The 21,233-nt window shown below is 44.4% G+C and overlaps 1 protein-coding gene across 6 annotated transcripts in view; it reads left to right on the top strand.

The window, feature by feature from the left end:
* PIP5KL1 (phosphatidylinositol-4-phosphate 5-kinase like 1) overlaps positions 1 to 21,233 on the top strand; it is a 129,542-nt gene that overhangs the window by 13,672 nt on the left and 94,637 nt on the right. For all 6 annotated transcript variants that reach the window (XM_068249784.1, XM_068249785.1, XM_068249783.1 and 3 more), the window contains exon 2: positions 18,351 to 18,481. Coding sequence is in view for 1 of the 6 variants with exons in the window: in XM_068249789.1 (XP_068105890.1) it covers positions 18,434 to 18,481 (48 nt within the window). In the remaining 5 variants the exon portion in view is untranslated. The remainder of the gene's footprint in view (positions 1 to 18,350; positions 18,482 to 21,233) is intronic.

Below are 21,233 nucleotides of genomic sequence, written 5' to 3' on the forward strand. Positions count from 1 at the left end.
TTTCACCAGAAAATTAACGCAATGCGGGCAAACATTTCACCAGAAAATTAACGCAATGCGGGCAAACATTTCACCAGAAAATAAACGCAATGCGGGCAAACATTTCACCAGAAAATAAACGCAATGCCGGCAAACATTTCACCAGAAAATTAACGCAATGCGGGCAAACATTTCACCAGAAAATAAAAGCAATGCGGGCAAACATTTCTAAAGAAAAATGCGGGCAAACATTTCACCAGAAAATAAACGCAATGGGAGCACATTTCACCTGGAAAAGAAAGCATTTACTCACCTGGCAGAAGTCTCCGGCCTCTGGCGCGCTGCTCCCGGGACCACATTCCTCCTGCTCTTGTCTCCCGCACTGACAGGGCTACGGCAAGATGGCGCCCGAAGCCCTCTACTGGAGACACAAATAGTCTCCAGTACAGGGCTTCAGCAGCCATTTTGCCGTAGCCCTGCTCGCCTGCCGGTGTCGGAACACCGGAAGACTAAGGAGGCTGGAGCGGGGCTGCGGGCAATGAACTGGCACGGCGTCTATAGACGTCGCTGCCAGTTCATGAAGATAGAGTGGCCAGAGTCCCGAGGCCGGCACGTCCCGCTGCTGAAAACGGGATGTTTCCTCATGCAGCCTGGGACAGCAGACCCCGAATCCGGGACGCGTCCCGAGCAATCCGGGACGTCTGGTCACTCTACTTTAACTCACACCACAGATTTTCAATTGTATTCAGGTCTGGGGACTGAGATGGCCATTACAGAACGTTGTACTTGTTCCTCTGCATGTTTGCCTTAATGGATTTTTTAGCAGTGTTTAGGGTCATTGTCTTGTTGAAAGATCCAGCCCCGGCGCAGCTTCAGCTTTGTCACTGATTCCTGGACATTGGTATCCAGAATCTGCTGATACTGAGTGGAATCATGCGTCCCTCAACTTTGACAATATTCCCAGTCCCTGCACTGGCCACACAGCCCCACAGCATGATGGAACCACCACCATAGTTTACTGTAGGTTTCAGGTGTTTTTCTTGGAATGCTGTGTTTTTCCTCCATGCATAACACCCCTTGTTATGCCCAAATAACTACATTTTAGTTTCATTAGTCCACAGCACCTTATTCCAAAATGAAGCTGGCTTGTCCAAATGTGCTTTAGAATACCTCAAGCGGCTCTGTTTGTGCTGTGGGCGGAGAAAAGGATTCCTCTGCATACAGCATCTCCTTGTGTAAAGTGCGCTGAATGGTTGAACGATGCACAGTGACTCCATCTGCAGCAAGATGATGTTGTAGGTCTTTGTTGCTGGTCTGTGGATTGACTCTGACTGTTCTTACCATTCGTCGCTTCTGTTTATCCCAGAATTTTCTTGGTCTGCCACTTCGAGCCTTAACTTGAACTGAGCCTGTGGCCTTCCACTTCCTCAGTATGTTCCTAACTGTGGAAATAGACAGCTGAAATCTCTGAGACAGCTTTGTGTATCCTTTCCCTAAACCATGATGGTGAACAATCTTTGTCTTCAGGTCATTTGAGAGTTGTTTTGAGACCCCCATGCTGCTACTCTTCAGAGAAATTTAGCCGGTTCAGCACCGCAGTCCGAAAATCTCATGCATCCGAGCAACGTTCACCTCCCATTCATTCACCTATAACTTTATTGCTACTTATCACAATTAATTGATCTATATCTTGTTTTTTCCGCCACTAATTAGGCTTTCTTTGGGTAGTACATTTTGCTAAGAATTATTTTTTTCTAAATCTATTTTAACAGGAAGATTAAGAAAGAAATGAAAAAAAATCATTATTTCTCAGTTTTTGGCCATTATAGTGTGAAATTAATATACGCTGCCGTAATTAAAACTCATGTATTTTATTTGCCCATCTGTCCCGGTTATTACACCGTTTAAATGATGTCCCTATCACAATGTATGGTGCCGATATTTCATTTAGAAATAAAGGTGCATTTTTTCAATTTGCGTCCATCACTATTTATAAGCTTATAATTTTAAATAATATAATAACATATTCTCTTGACATGCATATTTAAAAAGTTCAGACCCTTGGGTAACTATTTATGTTGTTTTTTTTTTTTTAATTGTATTTTTTATTTTTGTTTTTTTAATAAAAAAAAAAAGTGTATGTGGGTAATTTTTGGTATGGGAGGGAACTGCTAATTTTAAATGTAAAATAATATTTTTTTTTATTAAATATGTATGTGGGTGCAGTTTACTATTTGGCCACAAGATGGCCACAGTGAAAAAAGTCCTGGATGCGAACGATCGCGCATCCAGGAACTAAAATGCTGGGGAGACGTTTCCTGGGGGCAGGAATACCGCGCTCTCTGGAGAGAAAGTGTTTGTATTTCTGCGAGGAAGGTAGATCCGTGAATGGGAATTATATTCCCATTCACTGATCGGGGTGCTAGCGGCGGGCAGCGGGAGCACGCGCGTACCAGCGCGCACCAGCCGGCAGCAGCAGCAGTGCCTATCTGGACGAGGAAGCTCGTCCAGATAGGCCGAACTGGTTAAAAGAGGAGGGAAACGTACAATTCACCCTCTTGAATACTCTTTCTCATAATTGGATTCACCTATATATGTAGGTCAGGGGTCACTGAGCTTACCAAGCCAATTTGAGTACCAATAATTAGTTCTAAAGGTTTTGGAATGAATAAAATGACAAATTTATGCACCTGCCTTATTTTATTTAAACAATTATTGCACACTTTCTGTAAATGCAATAAACTTCATTTCACTTCTCAAATATCACTGTGTGTGTCTCCTATATGATATATTTAACTGACATTTTTCATCGTAACAACCCACGATTTATACAGGAAAATCATGACAATTAACAGCGCTGCCCAAACTTTCACATCCCACTGTGTGCGTGTGTGTACATATATATATATATATATATATATATATAAAACCAAAAGTGGAATTTCCCTTTAACACTTGCAGAGGAGACAGGGAAAACACAGAGGAATCAACCGTGTCCACCCTGTGTGTGTTTATATAGAACAGCATGTTTTAATTCTCCCTTCTCAGCAAGTAATGAGCTAGTTTAATTTCACTGTCTGCTGACTCTGCCGAATTCTGAGCTAATATGTAAACACAGGAGGTTAACCCATTCTGTGCTCCCCAGATATCAGGAAGTAACCACTCTACAGAATCTCTGTAGGAGCTCTATGAGCAGTAACAAAGAAATGTTTTTTCTTTAAAGGTTACTATGCTATTGCTTATCTTTTAGTGCAGAGAGGAAGTTCTGAGTTCAGGTCCACTTTAAATAAGGGGCAAGGATTACAAACTAGAGAAGAACAACCACAGAAACCGAACACCAGACTAGAGAAGCTCTCTGGCGCAAGGAGTTTACATTCGAAGGGCTAACTCACATAAATGTCTAAGCACTTGTCTTGCTAATTCTTCACTTCAGCTACTGTGTTACGGTGCCAAATACCCATCAAACATCATTTGAATACCAGTAGCAAACACAAGAAATCTATGAGCTGTTTGGCCTACAAATCTAAATACAAGTCCTGCCTGACCTACATCTCTGACCTGGTCAGCAGATAGACACCTGGCCGCCCACTTCGCTCCTCCAACAACAGCCTCCTAACCACCCCACACATCTCACACTCCCATGCACAACTACAGGATTTCACTATAGCTTCCCCCATCCTGTGGAACTCTCTCCCACTGCCCTTCAGGTTTACCCCCTCCTTCAACACCTTCAAAAAAGCACTCAAAACTAACTTCTTCTGGAGATAATAAGGCAAGAGAAAACTTACCTCCACCCAGTGAGAGAGTTATCTTATCTCTTCATTCCTTAAGTTACCTCCTCTGTAGTTAAGTTACCTCCTCTGTAGTTAAGTCTCATCCTCTGTAGTTATTATGTAGAATTATGTAGTTATTTTAAGGATTGAAGAGTTAACTTAACCCCCTTGGCGGTATGAAAAATACCGCCAGGGGGAAGCGCAGCAGTTTTTAAAAATTTTTTTTTTTTTAATCATGTAGCGAGCCGAGGGCTCGCTACATGATAGCCGCTGCTCAGCGGCATCCCCCCGCCCGCTTCGATCGCCTTCGGCGATCACCGATCAGGAAATCCCGTTCAAAGAACGGGATTTCCTGGAGGGCTTCCCCCGTCGCCATGGCGACGGGGCGGGATGACGTCACCAACGTCAGCGACGTCGGGACGTCATTGGGAGACCCGATCCACCCCTCGGCGCTGCCTGGCACTGATTGGCCAGACAGCGCTCGGGGTCTGGGGGGGGGGGGCCGCGTGCCGCACCGGATAGCGGCGATCGGGCGCGCGGCGGCGGCGATCGGGGTGCTGGCGCAGCTAGCAAAGTAAATGTAAATCGGCCCAGCAGGGCCTGAGCGGCACCCTCCGGCGGCTTACCCCATGTCACACACGGGGTTACCGCCAAGGAGGTTAAAGACAGAAGAGTTAACGTTAGGTTTGTCTGAGGTAAAATGTTTCCTGACTACCATCACCATGGTAACAACTCTAGAAACGTTGTTAAGGACAGTAGATAAGCTTAGTGAATTGAGGCCAATATCGGCCATACAGACCCCCTGGTGATCTATTTGAGAAAAGGTAAAGATTTCTCACGGGAAAGGGGTTATCAGCTACAGATTGGGATTCAATCCTTGGTTACAGTTCCTCTTTCAGGCCCTATTTACACTTAATGTGTTGCATTGAGTTGCCAAAATGTAGAGTGACCAGACGTCCCGGATTGCCCGGGACGCGTCCCGGATTCGGGGTCTGCTGTCCCAGGCTGCATGAGGTCCCGGGAAACGTCCCGCTTTTAGCAGCGGGACGTCCCGGCCTCGGGACTCTGGTCACTTTATATTGCATGAACTGGCAGCGGTGTCTATAGACGCCGTGCCAGTTCATTGCCCGCAGCCGCGCTCCAGCCTCCTTACTATCTTCCGGTGTTCCGACACCGGCAGGCGAGCAGGGCTACAGCAAGATGGCTGCCAAAGCCCTGTACTGGAGACTATTTGTGTCTCCAGTACAGGCAGGGCCGGGCCGAGGCATAGGCTGGAGAGGCTCCAGCCTCAGGGCGCAGTGTAGGAGGGGGCGCAAAATTCATTCAGCTGTCATTCCTAATTGTGTTTGAAGCAGAAAGAAATAAGAAAAGGGGATACATGGCAGTGACTGAAAGCCAGATAACTAGATATTAAGGTGTTGGGGAAGTTGTGGGCCCTGTGGCGCCTCTTAGTCTAATAGCAATCAGTGTGTGACGGCTGGGGTGGCAGGGATGGAGGGGCGCACTTTGGTGTCTCAGCCTTGGGTGCTGGAGGACCTTGTCCCGGCTCTGAGTACAGGGCTTCGGGCGCCATCTTGCCGTAGCCCTGCTCTGCCTGTCAGAGCGGGAGACTTCAGGAGGATCGTCCGGGGGAGATGCGTGCCAGAGGAGTCTTCTGCCAGGTGAGTAAATGCTTTTTTTTCCAGGTGAACTTTGCCCGCAGTGAGTTTATTTTCTGGTGACATGTGTGCCCGCAGTGCGTTTATTTTCTGGTGACATGTTTGCCCGCAGTGCGTTTATTTTCTGGTGACATGTCTGCCCGCAGTGCGTTTATTTTCTGGAGACATGTGTGCCCGCAGTGCGTTTATTTTCTGGAGACATGTGTGCCCGCAGTGCGTTTATTTTCTGGTGATGTGTGCCCGCAGTGCGTTTATTTTCTGGTGACATGTTTGCCCGCAGTGCGTTTATTTTCTGGTGACATGTGTGCCCGCAGTGCGTTTATTTTCTGGTGACATGTGTGCCCGCAGTGCGTTTATTTTCTGGTGACGTGTGCCCGCAGTGCGTTTATTTTGTGCTGACATGTTCGCCCGCAGTGCGTTTATTTTCTGGTGACATGTGTGCCCACAGTGCGTTTATTTTCTGGTGACAGGTTTGCCTGCAGTGCGTTTATTTTCTGGTGACATGTTTGCCCACAGTGCGTTTATTTTCTGGTGACATGTGTGCCCGCAGTGCGTTTATTTTCTGGTGACGTGTGCCCGCAGTCCGTTTATTTTCTGGTGAAATGTTTGCCCACATTGCGTTTATTTTCTGGTGATATGTTTGCCTGTAGTGCGTTTATTTTCTGGTGACGTGTGCCCGCAGTGCGTTTATTTTGTGCTGACATGTTTGCCCGCAGTGCATTTATTTTGTGCTGACATGTTTGCCCGCAGTGCGTTTATCTTGTACTGACGTTGCCCACAGCGCGTTTATTTTGTGCTGACATGTTGCCCACAGTGCGTCTGTTTTGTGCTGACATGTTTGCCAGCAGTGCGTTTATATTGTGCTGACATGTTTTCCCGCAGCGTGTTTATTTTGTACTGACGTTGCCCACAGCGCGTTTATTTTGTGCTGACATGTTGCCCACAGCGCATTTATTTTGTGCTGACATGTTTACCCACAGTGCATTTCTTTTGTACTGACGTTGCCCACAGTGCGTTTATTTTGTGCTGACATGTTTACCCACAGTGCATTTCTTTTGTACTGACGTTGCCCACAGTGCGTTTATTTTGTGCTGACATGTTGCCCGCATTGCGTTTATTTTGTACTGACATGTTGCCCACAGTGCGTTTATTTTGTGCTGATATGTTTGCCCGCAGTGCGTTTGTTTTGTGCCTGCAATGAGTTTATTCTGTGCTGACATGTTGCCCACAATGCGTTTATTTTGTGCTGACATGTTGCCCATTGTGTTTATTTTGTGCTGACATGTTGCCCATTGCGTTTATTTTGTGCTGACATGTTGCCCACAATGGGCTTGATTCACAAAGCGGTGCTAACCTACTTAGCACATCTAAAGTCTTTAGACGCGCTAACCAGGGTGCTAAGTAGGTTAGCACCGGATTTCTCAATCAGATCGCGTGCTAACTTTACGCGCGCAAAGTTTTACGCGCGCTAAGTCCCATAGGCTTTAATGGGCACTTTGCGCGGAGCGCCCTGCGCTCTGTGCAGTACGCGCGTAAAGTTTTACGCGCATAAAGTTTTGCGCGCGTAAAGTTTTATGCGCGAAAAGCTTGTTTAGACGTGCTAAGGGGGTTTTCACAGGCGTGCTAACAGTTAGCACCGCTTTGTGAATCAAGCCCATTGCGTTTATTTTGTGCTGACATGTTGCCCATTGCATTTATTTTGTGCTGAAATTTTGCCCACATTGCGTTTATTTTCTGGTGTCTGGGGTAACTGTTGCTGCATTTATTATTTAATGGTCATAGTTGGCTATGCTTGCTGCTTTGGGGTTACGGTATACTAATAAATAGCATCACACAGTTTCTGCACACCCATGATGCGAAACACACATGTTTGCCCGTAGTGCGTTTATTTTCTGGTGACATGTGTGCCCGCAGTGCGTTTATTTTCTGGTGACATGTTTGCCCGCAGTGCGTTTATTTTCTGGTGACGTGTGCCCGCAGTGCGTTTATTTTCTGGTGAAATGTTTGCCCCATTGTGTTTATTTTCTGGTGAAATGTTTGCCCATAGTGCGTTTATTTTCTGGTGAAATGTTTGCCCATAGTGCCTTTATTTTCTGGTGACGTGTGCCCGCAGTGCGTTTATTTTGTGCTGACAATTGCCCGCAGTGCGTTTATTTTGTGCTGACATGTTTGCCCGCAGTGCGTTGATTTGTGCTGACATGTTTGCCCGCAGTGCATTTATTTTGTGCTGACATGTTTGCCCGCAGTGCATTTATGTTGTGCTGACATGTTTGCCCGCAGTGCGTTTATTTTGTACTGACGTTGCCCACAGTGCATTTATTTTGTGCTGACATGTTGCCCACAGTGCGTTTATTTTGTGCTGACATGTTTGCCCGCAGAGTATTTATTTTGTGCTGACATGTTTTCCCGCAGTGCGTTTTTTTTGTACTGACGTTGCCCACAGCGCGTTTATTTTGTGCTGACATGTTGCCCACAGCGCGTTTATTTTGTACTGACGTTTGTCCACAGTGCATTTATTTTGTACTGACGTTGCCCACAGTGCGTTTATTTTGTGCTGACATGTTGCCCACATTGCATTTATTTTGTACTGACATGTTGCCCACATTGCATTTATTTTGTACTGACATTGCCCACAGTGCGTTTATTTTGTGCTGACATGTTTGCCCGCAGTGCATTTGTTTTGTTCCCGCAATGAGTTTATTTAGTGCTGACATGTTGCCCATTGCATTTATTTTTGTTATGATCGCTTTTGCAGCGTTTACTGCTGACTGCAGTGGTGTTGCAAACCAAGCAGTTCTGATGTCATTACATGCATTTGCTTGCATAGTTTGGTTTGCACTTAAACTAGTTGCTGATTCCATCTGCAGTCGCTCTGAGGTTTATGACAGTTTGGTATGCTTTTGTGTAAACAAACATTGTCTGCTGCAGTGGAGGGGCGGTCCCTTTCCTGCAGGCTGCATATCATTGTCTGCCTTTTCCTGCTATCAGCCTGTGATTAATTACCATTCACTTGTGTGGGAATCTGCAGGTCTGCTCCCATTGGATGACCTCAGTATAAAGAACTGCTTCCTGCAATGCCTCATGGGCTATCATAGTCTCAGATTGTATCTGTTACTCTGCTCGTGCCCCACCTCGTTCCTGGTCCGTGTGGACTGCGCTGACTCCTGCGAAGGGGTCAGCGAGTCCTCCTAGTTCTGCTCTTGTTCTAGAAGTTGCTACTTGCTTGTCTTGTGTCATATATTGGTCCATCGCCAATATATACGCATACTTGCGCATTTTGTTATTTTCCTTGTATTCGTGTTACGTTAATATATCAGTGTCGCTGATATATACGTACACGAACTGTTTATTTCCTGTGTTCAGTTAGTCAGTTTTCCAGCACGTTTTGGTAGTTTGCGCGTACCGTGAACACCCGTGCTGAGCTAGTTATCCTGTTCCTGGTTCTGTTTGTGGATTGCGTTCATCTCTGCGAAGAGATAGCGAATCCTTCTGAGTCCTGTTCCCTGTATTACTCCAGTCTTAGTCAGCGTTCCTGCTTATGTCATATATCGGTTCATTGCCGATATATACATATGTTAGTCAGACCTTACAAAGAGTTTCATTGATAGCTGTAATTGTAATACGCTAGGAAAACATACTTATTGTATATTTATCTGTGTTACGTTCATCTGTCTCGATCCTGCTATTTTCTGACTATTCTGTCCTGTCTTTGTGAGGCACGCCATCTCCGCAACGCATTGGCTGCCTCATTCCAGTCTGTCTGGTTTTGGACGCTTGCTGTCGCTAAGTAGCCGCTAGCTAGCAAGCGTTCATTCTGTCTACTTATTCTGATCTCCTCAGTCCTGGTTTATGCGCTCAGCGCTACTTTGCGCTGAGACGTTATTACGAAAGTGTTGTTTGTGGCTGTTCGGATCTGCACCGGCTCTGTGCGCCACAATCTCCTATTGGAGTCAGTCCTCTCCTCCACTAAACTGGGGATATCCTGATCCCTTGTGCTGGTGTGTGTACCTCCTTCACGTCAGCTTATGTGTTGTATGCTGACTGTGGAGATTACACCTCCAAGCTTAACATTATGATAGCCCCACTACCAATCCCCATTGTGGGGGGGGTTCCCAGCAAAAATGACACTGTTTGTTATGGTTCCTGTTCCTTTAAGAAATTTGAGAAGCTCAATTCTGAAACAGAAAATGAGTTTTTTTCTGAATGTGCCAGGTTCCTGGCCAACCCTGAGCTCCAGGCTACTCCTGTTTCAACGTGGGCCCCCCAGCTAGTTTATGTTTTATTTAAGGGAAGATTGTTTCAGTGGGCCTACGATGTCTTGGATCATACCAATTTAAAAGAAAGACCACTGGAATTTCTAGCGTTTGTGATCCATAACTGGCTGCGCAAAACCGATTTGCCTAGCCCTTTTGATAAGCTCCTGGCAGCTTGTCAATCAGCTGCTCCTTCTACTGCCTACAAAAATAATCAGCAAGCAGATAATTGTTCTGATAACTTTTCTTCTGCTAAGGCAGCAGGGTCTAAAGCCAAACGTAAACGCTCCAAAAGAAAAGCGTTACAATCAGCGGAGTCGTTGCCCTTAGCGACTGCGCATCAGATCTGTAACGAGACTCCACCATTAGCAGATAATGAAATTCAGTCACCATTCAGGGGAGTCAAATGGACCTATGAAACTACTAATGAACTTTCATTGCTAGCCAGGGAAAATAAAGGTTCTTGTTTAAATGAATTATCTGAATATGATTATGAAGATATATTACAGAGTATTGAACAGATCAATTTATTCGTGCAGCAAGGGAAATTTGCATACACTACAGTTCAACACTTGCTACAGGTACTGGAGATCCTTAGGAATAAGAAATCGGCCAATCACCTGCTAAATAACCCAATTGTTTCTGCCACTAACACATTTGCAAACTATGATCAGCCGGAATGCTCAGCTGTTAAATATGCATGGGATCCTCCATTTGAGAAAGGAGAGATGGAAGCCCTGGTCTATGAATGGAAGAAAGATGCAAGTTCATTTTGTCAGTTTTACAGTGCAAAAAGTGAATTAGTATTGAATGCATGCATTAAGTCTGCCTATAACCTAATAAAAACTGGTGTGTGTGGGTATGACTTTGTGGCTCCATTGATCGATGTGTGGAGAATGATTCTGGACGATTTTTATGCGATTCAATCAGTTGATACCAGGGAAGACACACTGTCAAGTGGAGATTGTTCCACTTCCTCAGTTCCTGAGGACTCGCCTGCTTCAGCACCTTTGGCTGATTCAGCGAGTGATTCAGAGCTCCTTTTGTGTGAAATCGAAGTTCCTGTAATTCCACCCTGTACCATGGATAACTCAGTGTTACTTCCCAGTAAGACAGAAATTACTAATACTTCCTTAATCTTGCCCTGCACAAATTTCTCAGCAGAGGACCCAGAGGTCCTGCTGACTTCTGAGTCCAGCCTAGCCAGTACTCATGAATCTTTGTTCAGTGAAACAGACACCAGAAAAATCTTACCTGTCTCTGCAAACACTTCTGCAGAAATTACCTGTGTTAATAAAGTTCAACTCCTGTCTGATCCAGCAGATGCCAATAGATGCACTACATCAGTTTCTGAGTCCCAGCAATCCTGTCCAGAAATCTCAGAACCCCAGCATCTGAATTTTCCAATTTCACAATTGAATGGTGATTTAGATGCGCAAACATTGTGTTTTGATCTTCCTGTTTCTACACCTCACTCTAGTTTCATGAATAACTCAGAGCGTCTGCTATGTGAGTCCGAAATCGCAGAATTATTACCGTGTTCAGAAAATGTTCCAGTGAACTTGCCCTGTACCATGAATTGTGCAGTAGATCTCTCCAATGAAACTCAGGTCACAGAATCATTATGCTGTCCAGCAGGTGCTTCCATGGTTTTGCCCTGCAGTGTGGACTGTTCGGTGATACTGTCCAGTGAAGCTGTGGTCACAGAGTCTTATGCTTCACCCAGTACTTTGGATACTTCAAACCCTCTAGCAGAACAGTCTGAGGCACTGCTTACCTCAGTTGGTGTTGCAGTAATATTCACTTGTCTAGCAGCTGTTTTGGAATTACAGTCTGCTCTAATAAAACTTGATGAATTTCTGCCCAGCGAAGCAGAAGCCATTGAAATATTGTCCTTGTCAGCAAGTGTGTTAGATACCTTGCCCTGTACACAGTCTGATTTAACCAATGTTGTTGAGTCCCTCTCCAGTGTTGTAACAGCCGAGGAACTCCAGCCCTGTCCTCTGAATGTTTCAAAAGTCTTGCCCTGTAACATGGATAATTCTGACTCGCTGGAAAAAATAATAGAAATCTCAGAATTTCAGTCCGGGTTAATGAGTGTTTCTGAAACCCAGCCCTGTATCCTGGAAAATTCTGGTTCTCTGGCCGGTGTGGCAGAAGTTCCAGAGCCCCCTTCCTGTCCAGTGAGTTACTCAGTTTTGCCTAGTTCAGTGGGGATTGCTGCAATATTGACTTGTTTTGCAGCCCTTCATGAGCTCCAGTCCAGTGTATTTGATGAGTCTCTGTCTAGTCCAGAAGAAGCTATGGGAACCCTGTCTAGTTCAGTGCATACATCAGAAGATTTGCCCTGTCTTGTAAATGCCCCTGAACATGATTTGTTAATAACCCTGTTGGAATCAGCGACATCTAAGTCTGATCCTGCAGTTTTTAGTGAGAATCCAGTAACTATGAAGTCTAGTCATGATGAATTTTTTTTGCCCAGTTCTGGTTTCGGTCCTGTCTTGACTGACTTTGAGGTTCGCAGTTCCTTGACATGCCCAGAGGTTTCTCTTGTGCCGGTGTGCCCAGATGTGCTTCGTATGCCAAACTGCCCAGATGTGTCTGTGTTAGCGTGCTCACGTGCTTCCCTAGTGGAGACATGTTCTGATGTTGCCGGTTGGCCTGCATGCCCGGAGATGGTTCTGGTCCCTAAAAGCCCTGATCTTGATGTTTGTCCTTGTGACCCTGACTCTGGAGTTGCCTTGGGTTCCATAGGGGTTCTTGATAGTTCTCCATGTGAGCCTAAGGGGCGTTCTGACCTGTGGGGATCTCTTTGGAGCTTCCAAGTGTTCTGGGAGATCTCTGAGGAAACTTGTCCTGGTACCTTGGACTGGTTCAACAGTGGGTTTTGTGTTGGTAAGGACAGTTCCGGTGGGCATTGCAAAGGCTTTGGCGTTTTTGGACAGTCCTTGGAAGGCGGTGGGTATCGCGCAGAGAGTTTCTTGGGGTTGTTTTCTGGAAGTCGTGGTTCTGATGGGTGTCACACTGAGGCTTGTAGTGCTGACGGGCATGGTTCGGTAGGTTCTGGTTCCAATTGGTCTAGTTTTGGTGAGACTGATTCGGGAATTTGGTTTTGTCGGACGGATCCGACCTTCATGAATTTTCAGTCAGATCAGTTTGCTGGATTTCCCACTTCTGATTTTTTGGTTTGGGTGGTTCAGGAGAAATATGTCAGTTTTCATAGGCGTCCAGAGGCCGCGTTTAAGGGAGGGGGTACTGTTATGATCGCTTTTGCAGCGTTTACTGCTGACTGCAGTGGTGTTGCAAACCAAGCAGTTCTGATGTCATTACATGCATTTGCTTGCATAGTTTGGTTTGCACTTAAACTAGTTGCTGATTCCATCTGCAGTCGCTCTGAGGTTTATGACAGTTTGGTATGCTTTTGTGTAAACAAACATTGTCTGCTGCAGTGGAGGGGCGGTCCCTTTCCTGCAGGCTGCATATCATTGTCTGCCTTTTCCTGCTATCAGCCTGTGATTAATTACCATTCACTTGTGTGGGAATCTGCAGGTCTGCTCCCATTGGATGACCTCAGTATAAAGAACTGCTTCCTGCAATGCCTCATGGGCTATCATAGTCTCAGATTGTATCTGTTACTCTGCTCGTGCCCCACCTCGTTCCTGGTCCGTGTGGACTGCGCTGACTCCTGCGAAGGGGTCAGCGAGTCCTCCTAGTTCTGCTCTTGTTCTAGAAGTTGCTACTTGCTTGTCTTGTGTCATATATTGGTCCATCGCCAATATATACGCATACTTGCGCATTTTGTTATTTTCCTTGTATTCGTGTTACGTTAATATATCAGTGTCGCTGATATATACGTACACGAACTGTTTATTTCCTGTGTTCAGTTAGTCAGTTTTCCAGCACGTTTTGGTAGTTTGCGCGTACCGTGAACACCCGTGCTGAGCTAGTTATCCTGTTCCTGGTTCTGTTTGTGGATTGCGTTCATCTCTGCGAAGAGATAGCGAATCCTTCTGAGTCCTGTTCCCTGTATTACTCCAGTCTTAGTCAGCGTTCCTGCTTATGTCATATATCGGTTCATTGCCGATATATACATATGTTAGTCAGACCTTACAAAGAGTTTCATTGATAGCTGTAATTGTAATACGCTAGGAAAACATACTTATTGTATATTTATCTGTGTTACGTTCATCTGTCTCGATCCTGCTATTTTCTGACTATTCTGTCCTGTCTTTGTGAGGCACGCCATCGCCGCAACGCATTGGCTGCCTCATTCCAGTCTGTCTGGTTTTGGACGCTTGCTGTCGCTAAGTAGCCGCTAGCTAGCAAGCGTTCATTCTGTCTACTTATTCTGATCTCCTCAGTCCTGGTTTATGCGCTCAGCGCTACTTTGCGCTGAGACGTTATTACGAAAGTGTTGTTTGTGGCTGTTCGGATCTGCACCGGCTCTGTGCGCCACAATCTCCTATTGGAGTCAGTCCTCTCCTCCACTAAACTGGGGATATCCTGATCCCTTGTGCTGGTGTGTGTACCTCCTTCACGTCAGCTTATGTGTTGTATGCTGACTGTGGAGATTACACCTCCAAGCTTAACAATTTTGTGCTGATATGTTGCCCATTGCGTTTATTTCGTGCTGACATGTTGCCCACAGTGCGTTTATTTTGTGCTGACATGTTGCCCGCATTGCGTTTATTTTGTACTGACATGTTGCCCACATTGCATTTATTTTGTACTGACGTTGCCCACAGTGCGTTTATTTTGTGCTGACATGTTGCCCACAGTGCGTTTATTTTGTACTGACATGTTGCCCACATTGCATTTATTTTGTACTGACATGTTGCCCACATTGCATTTATTTTGTACTGACATTGCCCACAGTGCGTTTATTTTGTGCTGACATGTTTGCCCGCAGTGCGTTTATTTTGTGCCCGCAATGAGTTTATTTTGTGCTGACATGTTGCCCACAATGTGTTCATTTTGTGCTGACATGTTGCCCATTGCGTTTATTTTGTGCTGATATGTTGCCCATTGCGTTTATTTTGTGCTGACATGTTGCCCACAATGCGTTTATTTTGTGCTGACATGTTGCGCATTGCATTTATTTTGTGCTGATATTTTGCCCACATTGCGTTTATTTTCTGGTGTCTGGGGTAACTATTGCTGCATTTATTATTTAATGGTCATAGTTGGCTATGCTTGCTGCTTTGGGGTTACGGTATACTATTAAATAGCATCACACAGTTTCTGCACACCCATGATGCGAAACCTCGTCTGACCACATCATGGCATAAACACTGCTTTCTTATGCCTCACTGTTACATCATTATGTTAGCTCTGCCAATACAATGTCATGGCCACACCCAGTTTTCGGCGCGGCGCGCCCCCCATTTTTTGCCAATCCCCCCCCCCCTCTCCCCCCCACCGTCCCAGGTTGAACCAACGAAAATCTGGTCACTCTACAAAATGATCAAACAAATATCAGCGCAACCAAAACCCATTAATTATTATGGAACAATATATGTAGCAGCCAAAGTCCAACACTTTAGTATAGCGTCTTAATCAATGTAGAATATATCACTTCAGCGCTGAATCATATACGTCCACCACCGAAATCACCATAAAAACAGATGCGCTTACCAGAAACTTACAGACCTTAACTACAGGGTCTGCAATATAGCCTTATGAGGTCAGCAGCGGGTATCTTCACAGCCGGCCTCCTCTCCAGATAAACCGAATAATTCAAATCCTTATGTGCAGTGTTTCACCATATTAGGGCATGTAAAGAAACAATACACATCTAAGCGTATCTATAGCGATTTTAATAAAGCTCCATAAAAACAACATAAAAAGTTTTAAAAGAATCACTCACATCTGGGCCCTTATCACAGGGACCCACAATGAAAACAGCACATCAATCATAGGACGCCGTCCAGCCACACGTCCGCCTCACCCGACCGGTTTCACTATCAAAGTTTCATCAGGGGCTTCCTGATAAAACTTTGATAGTAAAACCGGTTTTTATGGAGCTTTATTAAAATCGCTATAGATACGCTTAGATGTGTATTGTTTCTTTACATGCCCTGATATGGTGAAACACTGCACATAAGGATTTGAATTATTCGGTTTATCTGGAGAGGAGGCCGGCTGTGAAGATACCCGCTGCTGACCTCATAAGGCTATATTGCAGACCCTGTAGTTAAGGTCTGTAAGTTTCTGGTAAGCGCATCTATTTTTATGGTGATTTCGGTGGTGGACGTATATGATTCAGCGCTGAAGTGATATATTCTACACTCTACAAAATGGGACACAACTCAACACAATGCATCTAAGTGTAAATCCAGCCTAAACCTTTGTTCACAATGCACTGCTATGGAAAGTTAAAACACATGAGTGTGAAAGAGGCCTATTGCATTTCATTGAATTGCTCCATCTGCTGGCAAATTGATGGCATCCAATAACAGCAACAATCACATCAAAATGAAAAATTGGCACATTTGTGGGTGAGGGAGAAGGACGTAGCTGGAGAAAATGTGGGTTGGCAGATCAAAGAATGTTGCTATCTCATGATTTGTGGCAGGGTTCACAGCTGGGGAAGCAATGCTTTCCTATGTGGCTTCTGCATTGTCAGGAGTCCATGTGCGATTCTGTGTAGGATTTAATAAAATATACAACCTGCACTACTTTTCTGCAAAGCACATGTGATAATGTCTCATTTCTGGTTCCTGGGTAGGCTAGTCAAAATAACCAGCCAATCAAAAAATGACAAATTGATCATGTGCTCCTCCGTGTATTCCCCAGGATAAATTCACCTGCAAGAACTGATCACCTTACTGCACATGATTACGTACTCTATCGAGTTTTTTAAAGGAATCATTAGCCAAAAGTAATTTAAATCCGATTTACTTACCTGGGGCTTTCTCCAGCCCCTCGCAGCTGTCTGTCCCACTCTGATAGCTCTGTTCGCAGCCGCCGGCCCGGGGTCCCCGTACGGTGCAGTACGCCGCGGACAAAGTGGGCTTGATTGACAGTGGCGCTTCACGCAGGCGCATTAAAGACGACTTTGAGGTCATCCTCTGCACTGTGCGGGGACCCCGGGCCGGCAGCTGCAAATGGAGCTGTCAGCGTGGGACAGACAGCTTCCCCAGCTGTGAACCCTGCCACAAATCATGAGATAGCAACAGACAGCTTCAAGGAAGCCCCAGGTAAGTAAATCGGATTTGCATTACTTTTGGATGATGATTCCTTTAAGTGTTTAAACCCCAAGTTCAGAAACCAAGGTCAAATTTATACTTTTTCTCCCCCTAGGGCCTAGGCCAACTTTCTTGCAGCTTCCCTTCCATGTGCAGAACCCCCTCCTATTCCTAGTACACCTTCCTCTTCCATGCCTAATCTTCATGTACAGCAGACTCCTTCAGTTCTATGTATGTGGAGATGTACAGAGGCGCCAGTAGGATAAAAGTCACTAAAACCGTTTAAAACGTTCGGGATGCGGTGGTGGACCAGCCAACCCAAAACAGACAAAAGTACTGTCGATTGAAGTTTTAGACAATTTATTCACAAACTCCTATAACAAGTTTCAACGCGTTTCGCAGGCAATATCCTGCTCTGCGAGGTGCCAACGCTATTTGGACTCCGTGCTGTGTATCACTCCTGTTTATTGCCTGATGAAGCGGGATTTTGCCTGCGAAACACGTTGCAACTTGTTATAGTTTGTGAATAAATTGTCTACAACTTTAATCGACAGTACTTTTGTCTGTTTTGGGTTGGCTGGTCCACCACTGCATCCCGAATGTTTTAAAGAGTTTTAGTGACTTTTTTCCTACTGGCGCCTCTGTACATCTCCATATACCAAGATCTCCACCCTTGGTGGAAGGGTGCTACACCCTCTTTTTTCCCTATCCACAGAGAGCGACGTCTTATTCCTGAGTGGGGACAGGCTTGTTCTCCCCACCTGCCTTTTCAGTGGTTGCCTTGGAGGTAACCCTGGTTTGTAAGTATATGACTTACGTTTCATATTACCTATTCCATTCTCCAATACATACTACACTATATTGGGCTCTCGGTTTTCTACCCTTTATATCCTTCAGTTCTATACAGGTCCCTTGGGCAGCAGCTCCTTATTTCCGTGTGTTGCTCCTTATATGCAACCTCTGTATTCCATTTGCAGCCTCTTCCTCCATATGCATCAATCCCTCTTCCGTGTCCAGCCGCCCCTTGGCCACCTGCCCCCCAATGCCTGGGCCTTGGTGGCCTCTCCACAAATCCAGCCATGTCAGAAAACTGAAAACTGATATCAACCATACAATAAGCACTGGCAATACACCTGGACTCATGCATACAAACGCTGCATGTGCTTTCTCCAGGTGTTTTAAAATACATCTGTGTAAAAAAAGGCTTACTGCAGAAAGAATGTTACCTCACAGCATGACCGTTTCACTCTTCCTCCATTTTAAACCTATCCCAGAACATTCCCCTGTAATAATATACATGTAACCCACAACAACAAGTCCACAATCTTTGGTTGTCATAATTGCCCCAAATTTGAAACAACAGGTTAACTGGTTGCTATGGGTAACTGAAACCAGGGTTGCCCTGAGAAACTGTTCCACTCTTGCCTCCACCTGTCTTCATAAGTCTACCCATTTCCATTTTATTTTCCGGGTTGCTCAACCTATCACACTGTGTTTCAGGTCTGTAGACGGCTGGGAGTCTGTGTGATTTGTACCTACGCCTGCTTCTCCTGCATTGATCATGGTACCCACTGACTGTGGAGATGGAGAAGATTAACAAGACCAGATCACAGACAGGAAGTCGAGTGTCCGTAAGTGGATCTCTACAAAATCAATTCTTTCTTTGAGACGCATCTAATAAAAAACAGCTTCTGCTGCTGCATTGTATCTGCATTAAAGTTGCATCTGGGGAAATTACTTTCCTGACGTTTAAAAGCATTAAGCACTGCAGGGTTTTTTTATGGTCTGCAGATGTTCATGGTTTGCTTTAACTCTATTGGAACTGTCTGCCTAAAGGTGGCACCATACCATGCAATTTTTTACATTTATCTTCAATGCAAGATTTACAACCGATTTTTCAAAATTGATTGTAACATTTGAAAAATCTGACCAATGTACCACACGTGTGCTCATTTTTTTCCCCGATTATGGAAAAAAAATAATTGGAAACTCTGAAAAAATAGCTTGCGTCTCTACATAATAAAAATTGTCAATCTACCACACGCCATACAATCTTGAAAAAGATTGATCTAAAAATTTCCACTACTCCCGATTGAGGAAAACCTGAGAAAAAGGGAAATCCGATCACAATTTTCACTCGAATAAAAAAAAGCTTTTGATTTTTCTGTAGAAATTATTATTATTAATTAATTATTATTTATTTATTTTTTTAATGAAAGTGTTGGATAGATTTTCTTAAAGTTTTCAATCTTTTCTTTCATAATTGGGGAAAAATTAAACGTATATGTGTGGTACATTGGTTAGATTTTTTAAATGTTAGAATCAGGTGGAAAAATGTATTACAATTCTTGAATTGAAAAGCCTGTCCGCTACCAAATGGCCTTTCTTGCAACTAATCGGACGCCTATGGGCACCCAAATTTACCAAATCGTCGTGATTTGCAGCAAAAAGGTAAAATTGGGAGCTAGCTGCTCCCACCATGCGCCTGAATTTCCGTAGTATACCGCTAAATGCTGCTTTTATCATAGGCACCTTTTTTTCCGTAAGGGCTCCTGGGCCCTTTTTTCCTGCTTCGGACAAATGGTGTGTCTGTGACCAGGTTAGAGGTGCTTAGGAGCCATGCAAAAAGTGTGGTCATGCAGTTGGCAGGAACAACACTGACAAGTCCTTCCACTTCTGCACTTTGGACTGCAGCCATTTGGGGAAAGTATAATAATGTTTAGTCAATGTACTGAGCTGTGCTGCAGATTGCCCATTTCTATAGAAGACCGGAGTCTTACTTTAGTCACTTTGCTGGAAGGATCCCGCTATCTCAGAATGATGCTGAGGGATGTAAGAAATATCAATCATGTTTTGTTCGGAGTGTTCCGCATGTGATTCCTTTATGTGTATTCAATCCTATCCTATGACTGTTGTTGCCAGGTTACATTTGTTAATTAGTATGTTAGTAATTAGTGACCAGAGTAGCAGAGCTGACCCAACACATGGGTACAGAGTACAGCGACTGGGGTATATGTAGCAGAACATTACAGACTGTGTGTAAGAGGACCTGTCATGCATCTCTATCACAAGACCTTTCTGCCTGAGAAGGACAGCCTGAGGGTAAGACAAATGTTTCTGTGTTCATACGCTGGATTCCAGTCACTATGAATGGCAGGTGTTTGAAATTATAACAACCTATTAAGCTAAAGTAAAGGCAGCACTATGCTAGTGCTGATTGATTTAGCACTAGCTTTTGACTCTAAGGACCCTTTATGTCTATGCCTGTGTGATGAGTTGCTTTATAACACAACGCACAGTCTGGTTTGACGGGCATGAGGTTCATTGATGGATGGAAAAGTTTCCACTGTCTTAATTATAGACGTTGTGTGCTACACTGACCAAATAGAGATCAGCCCTATTTAAACAATGTGACCCAGGCCAATTTTGGGGAACCCATTTAATTCATTTGTGTGTTTTTGGGATGAGGTGGGAGGTGGGAAACCAGAGTGCCTGTAGAAAACCTACACAAACATGGGGAGGACATACAAACTCCACGCATGACGGACATATGAACATATGACTATGGTAGGGATTAGATTGTATGCCCCTCTGAGGGACAGCTAGTGGCATGACTATAGACTCAGTAAAGTGCTGCCTGCAGAATATGGCAGTGTTAATAAAAAACATAAAATAATTTAATAAAAATTAATTCTGCACTGCCCATTACATTAAAAAGCATCACATCAACACAGTGTGAAGTTGTTCCTACAATGCTAGTTACACTGCAGACATGTTCTTGGCACTGCTGTATGATTTTTGATGTTGTTACGTGTTGCAAACTTCAGTTCTTCTTCAATTGTAGTGAATGGGACAAAAATACAGTCACACCAGAAATCACGCATGCAGCACCCTTGCACTGGTAGGAGTAGAATAACATGATTAGTGGCGGATCCAGCTACAAATTTTTATTTTTTTGGTTGGGGGCACAAAGGGGGCAAAAATGGCTGGCTACTTCTGGGGCCCATTTGGGTGATCAAAATCGATGTTTGTATAGCGAGCTTTATACACAGTATTTTTTGCCTAACTCATGTGATAAAATTAAAGGGAATCTGAAGTGAAAATAAACTTATGATATAATGATTTGTATGTGTAGTACAGCTAATAAATAACACATTGGCAGTAGGGATATGAGTCTAATATTGTTTCCAGTACATGAAGAGTTAAGAAACTCCAGTTGTTATCTATGCAAAAGAGCTTCACTGATCTCTCCGACTTTCAAAGTCGCAGAGAGCTGTTTTTTGAAGTTTATTATCTCAAGTGTCTGTCACTGTATTTTGTTTTTTTCTGCAGAGGAAAGTTCAAAAGGTAATTAGCCTGCTCTGTGAAATCATTTAGAATGCT

The sequence above is a fragment of the Hyperolius riggenbachi genome, chromosome 8, assembly GCF_040937935.1.
Source record: "Hyperolius riggenbachi isolate aHypRig1 chromosome 8, aHypRig1.pri, whole genome shotgun sequence".
NCBI lineage: Eukaryota > Metazoa > Chordata > Amphibia > Anura > Hyperoliidae > Hyperolius > Hyperolius riggenbachi.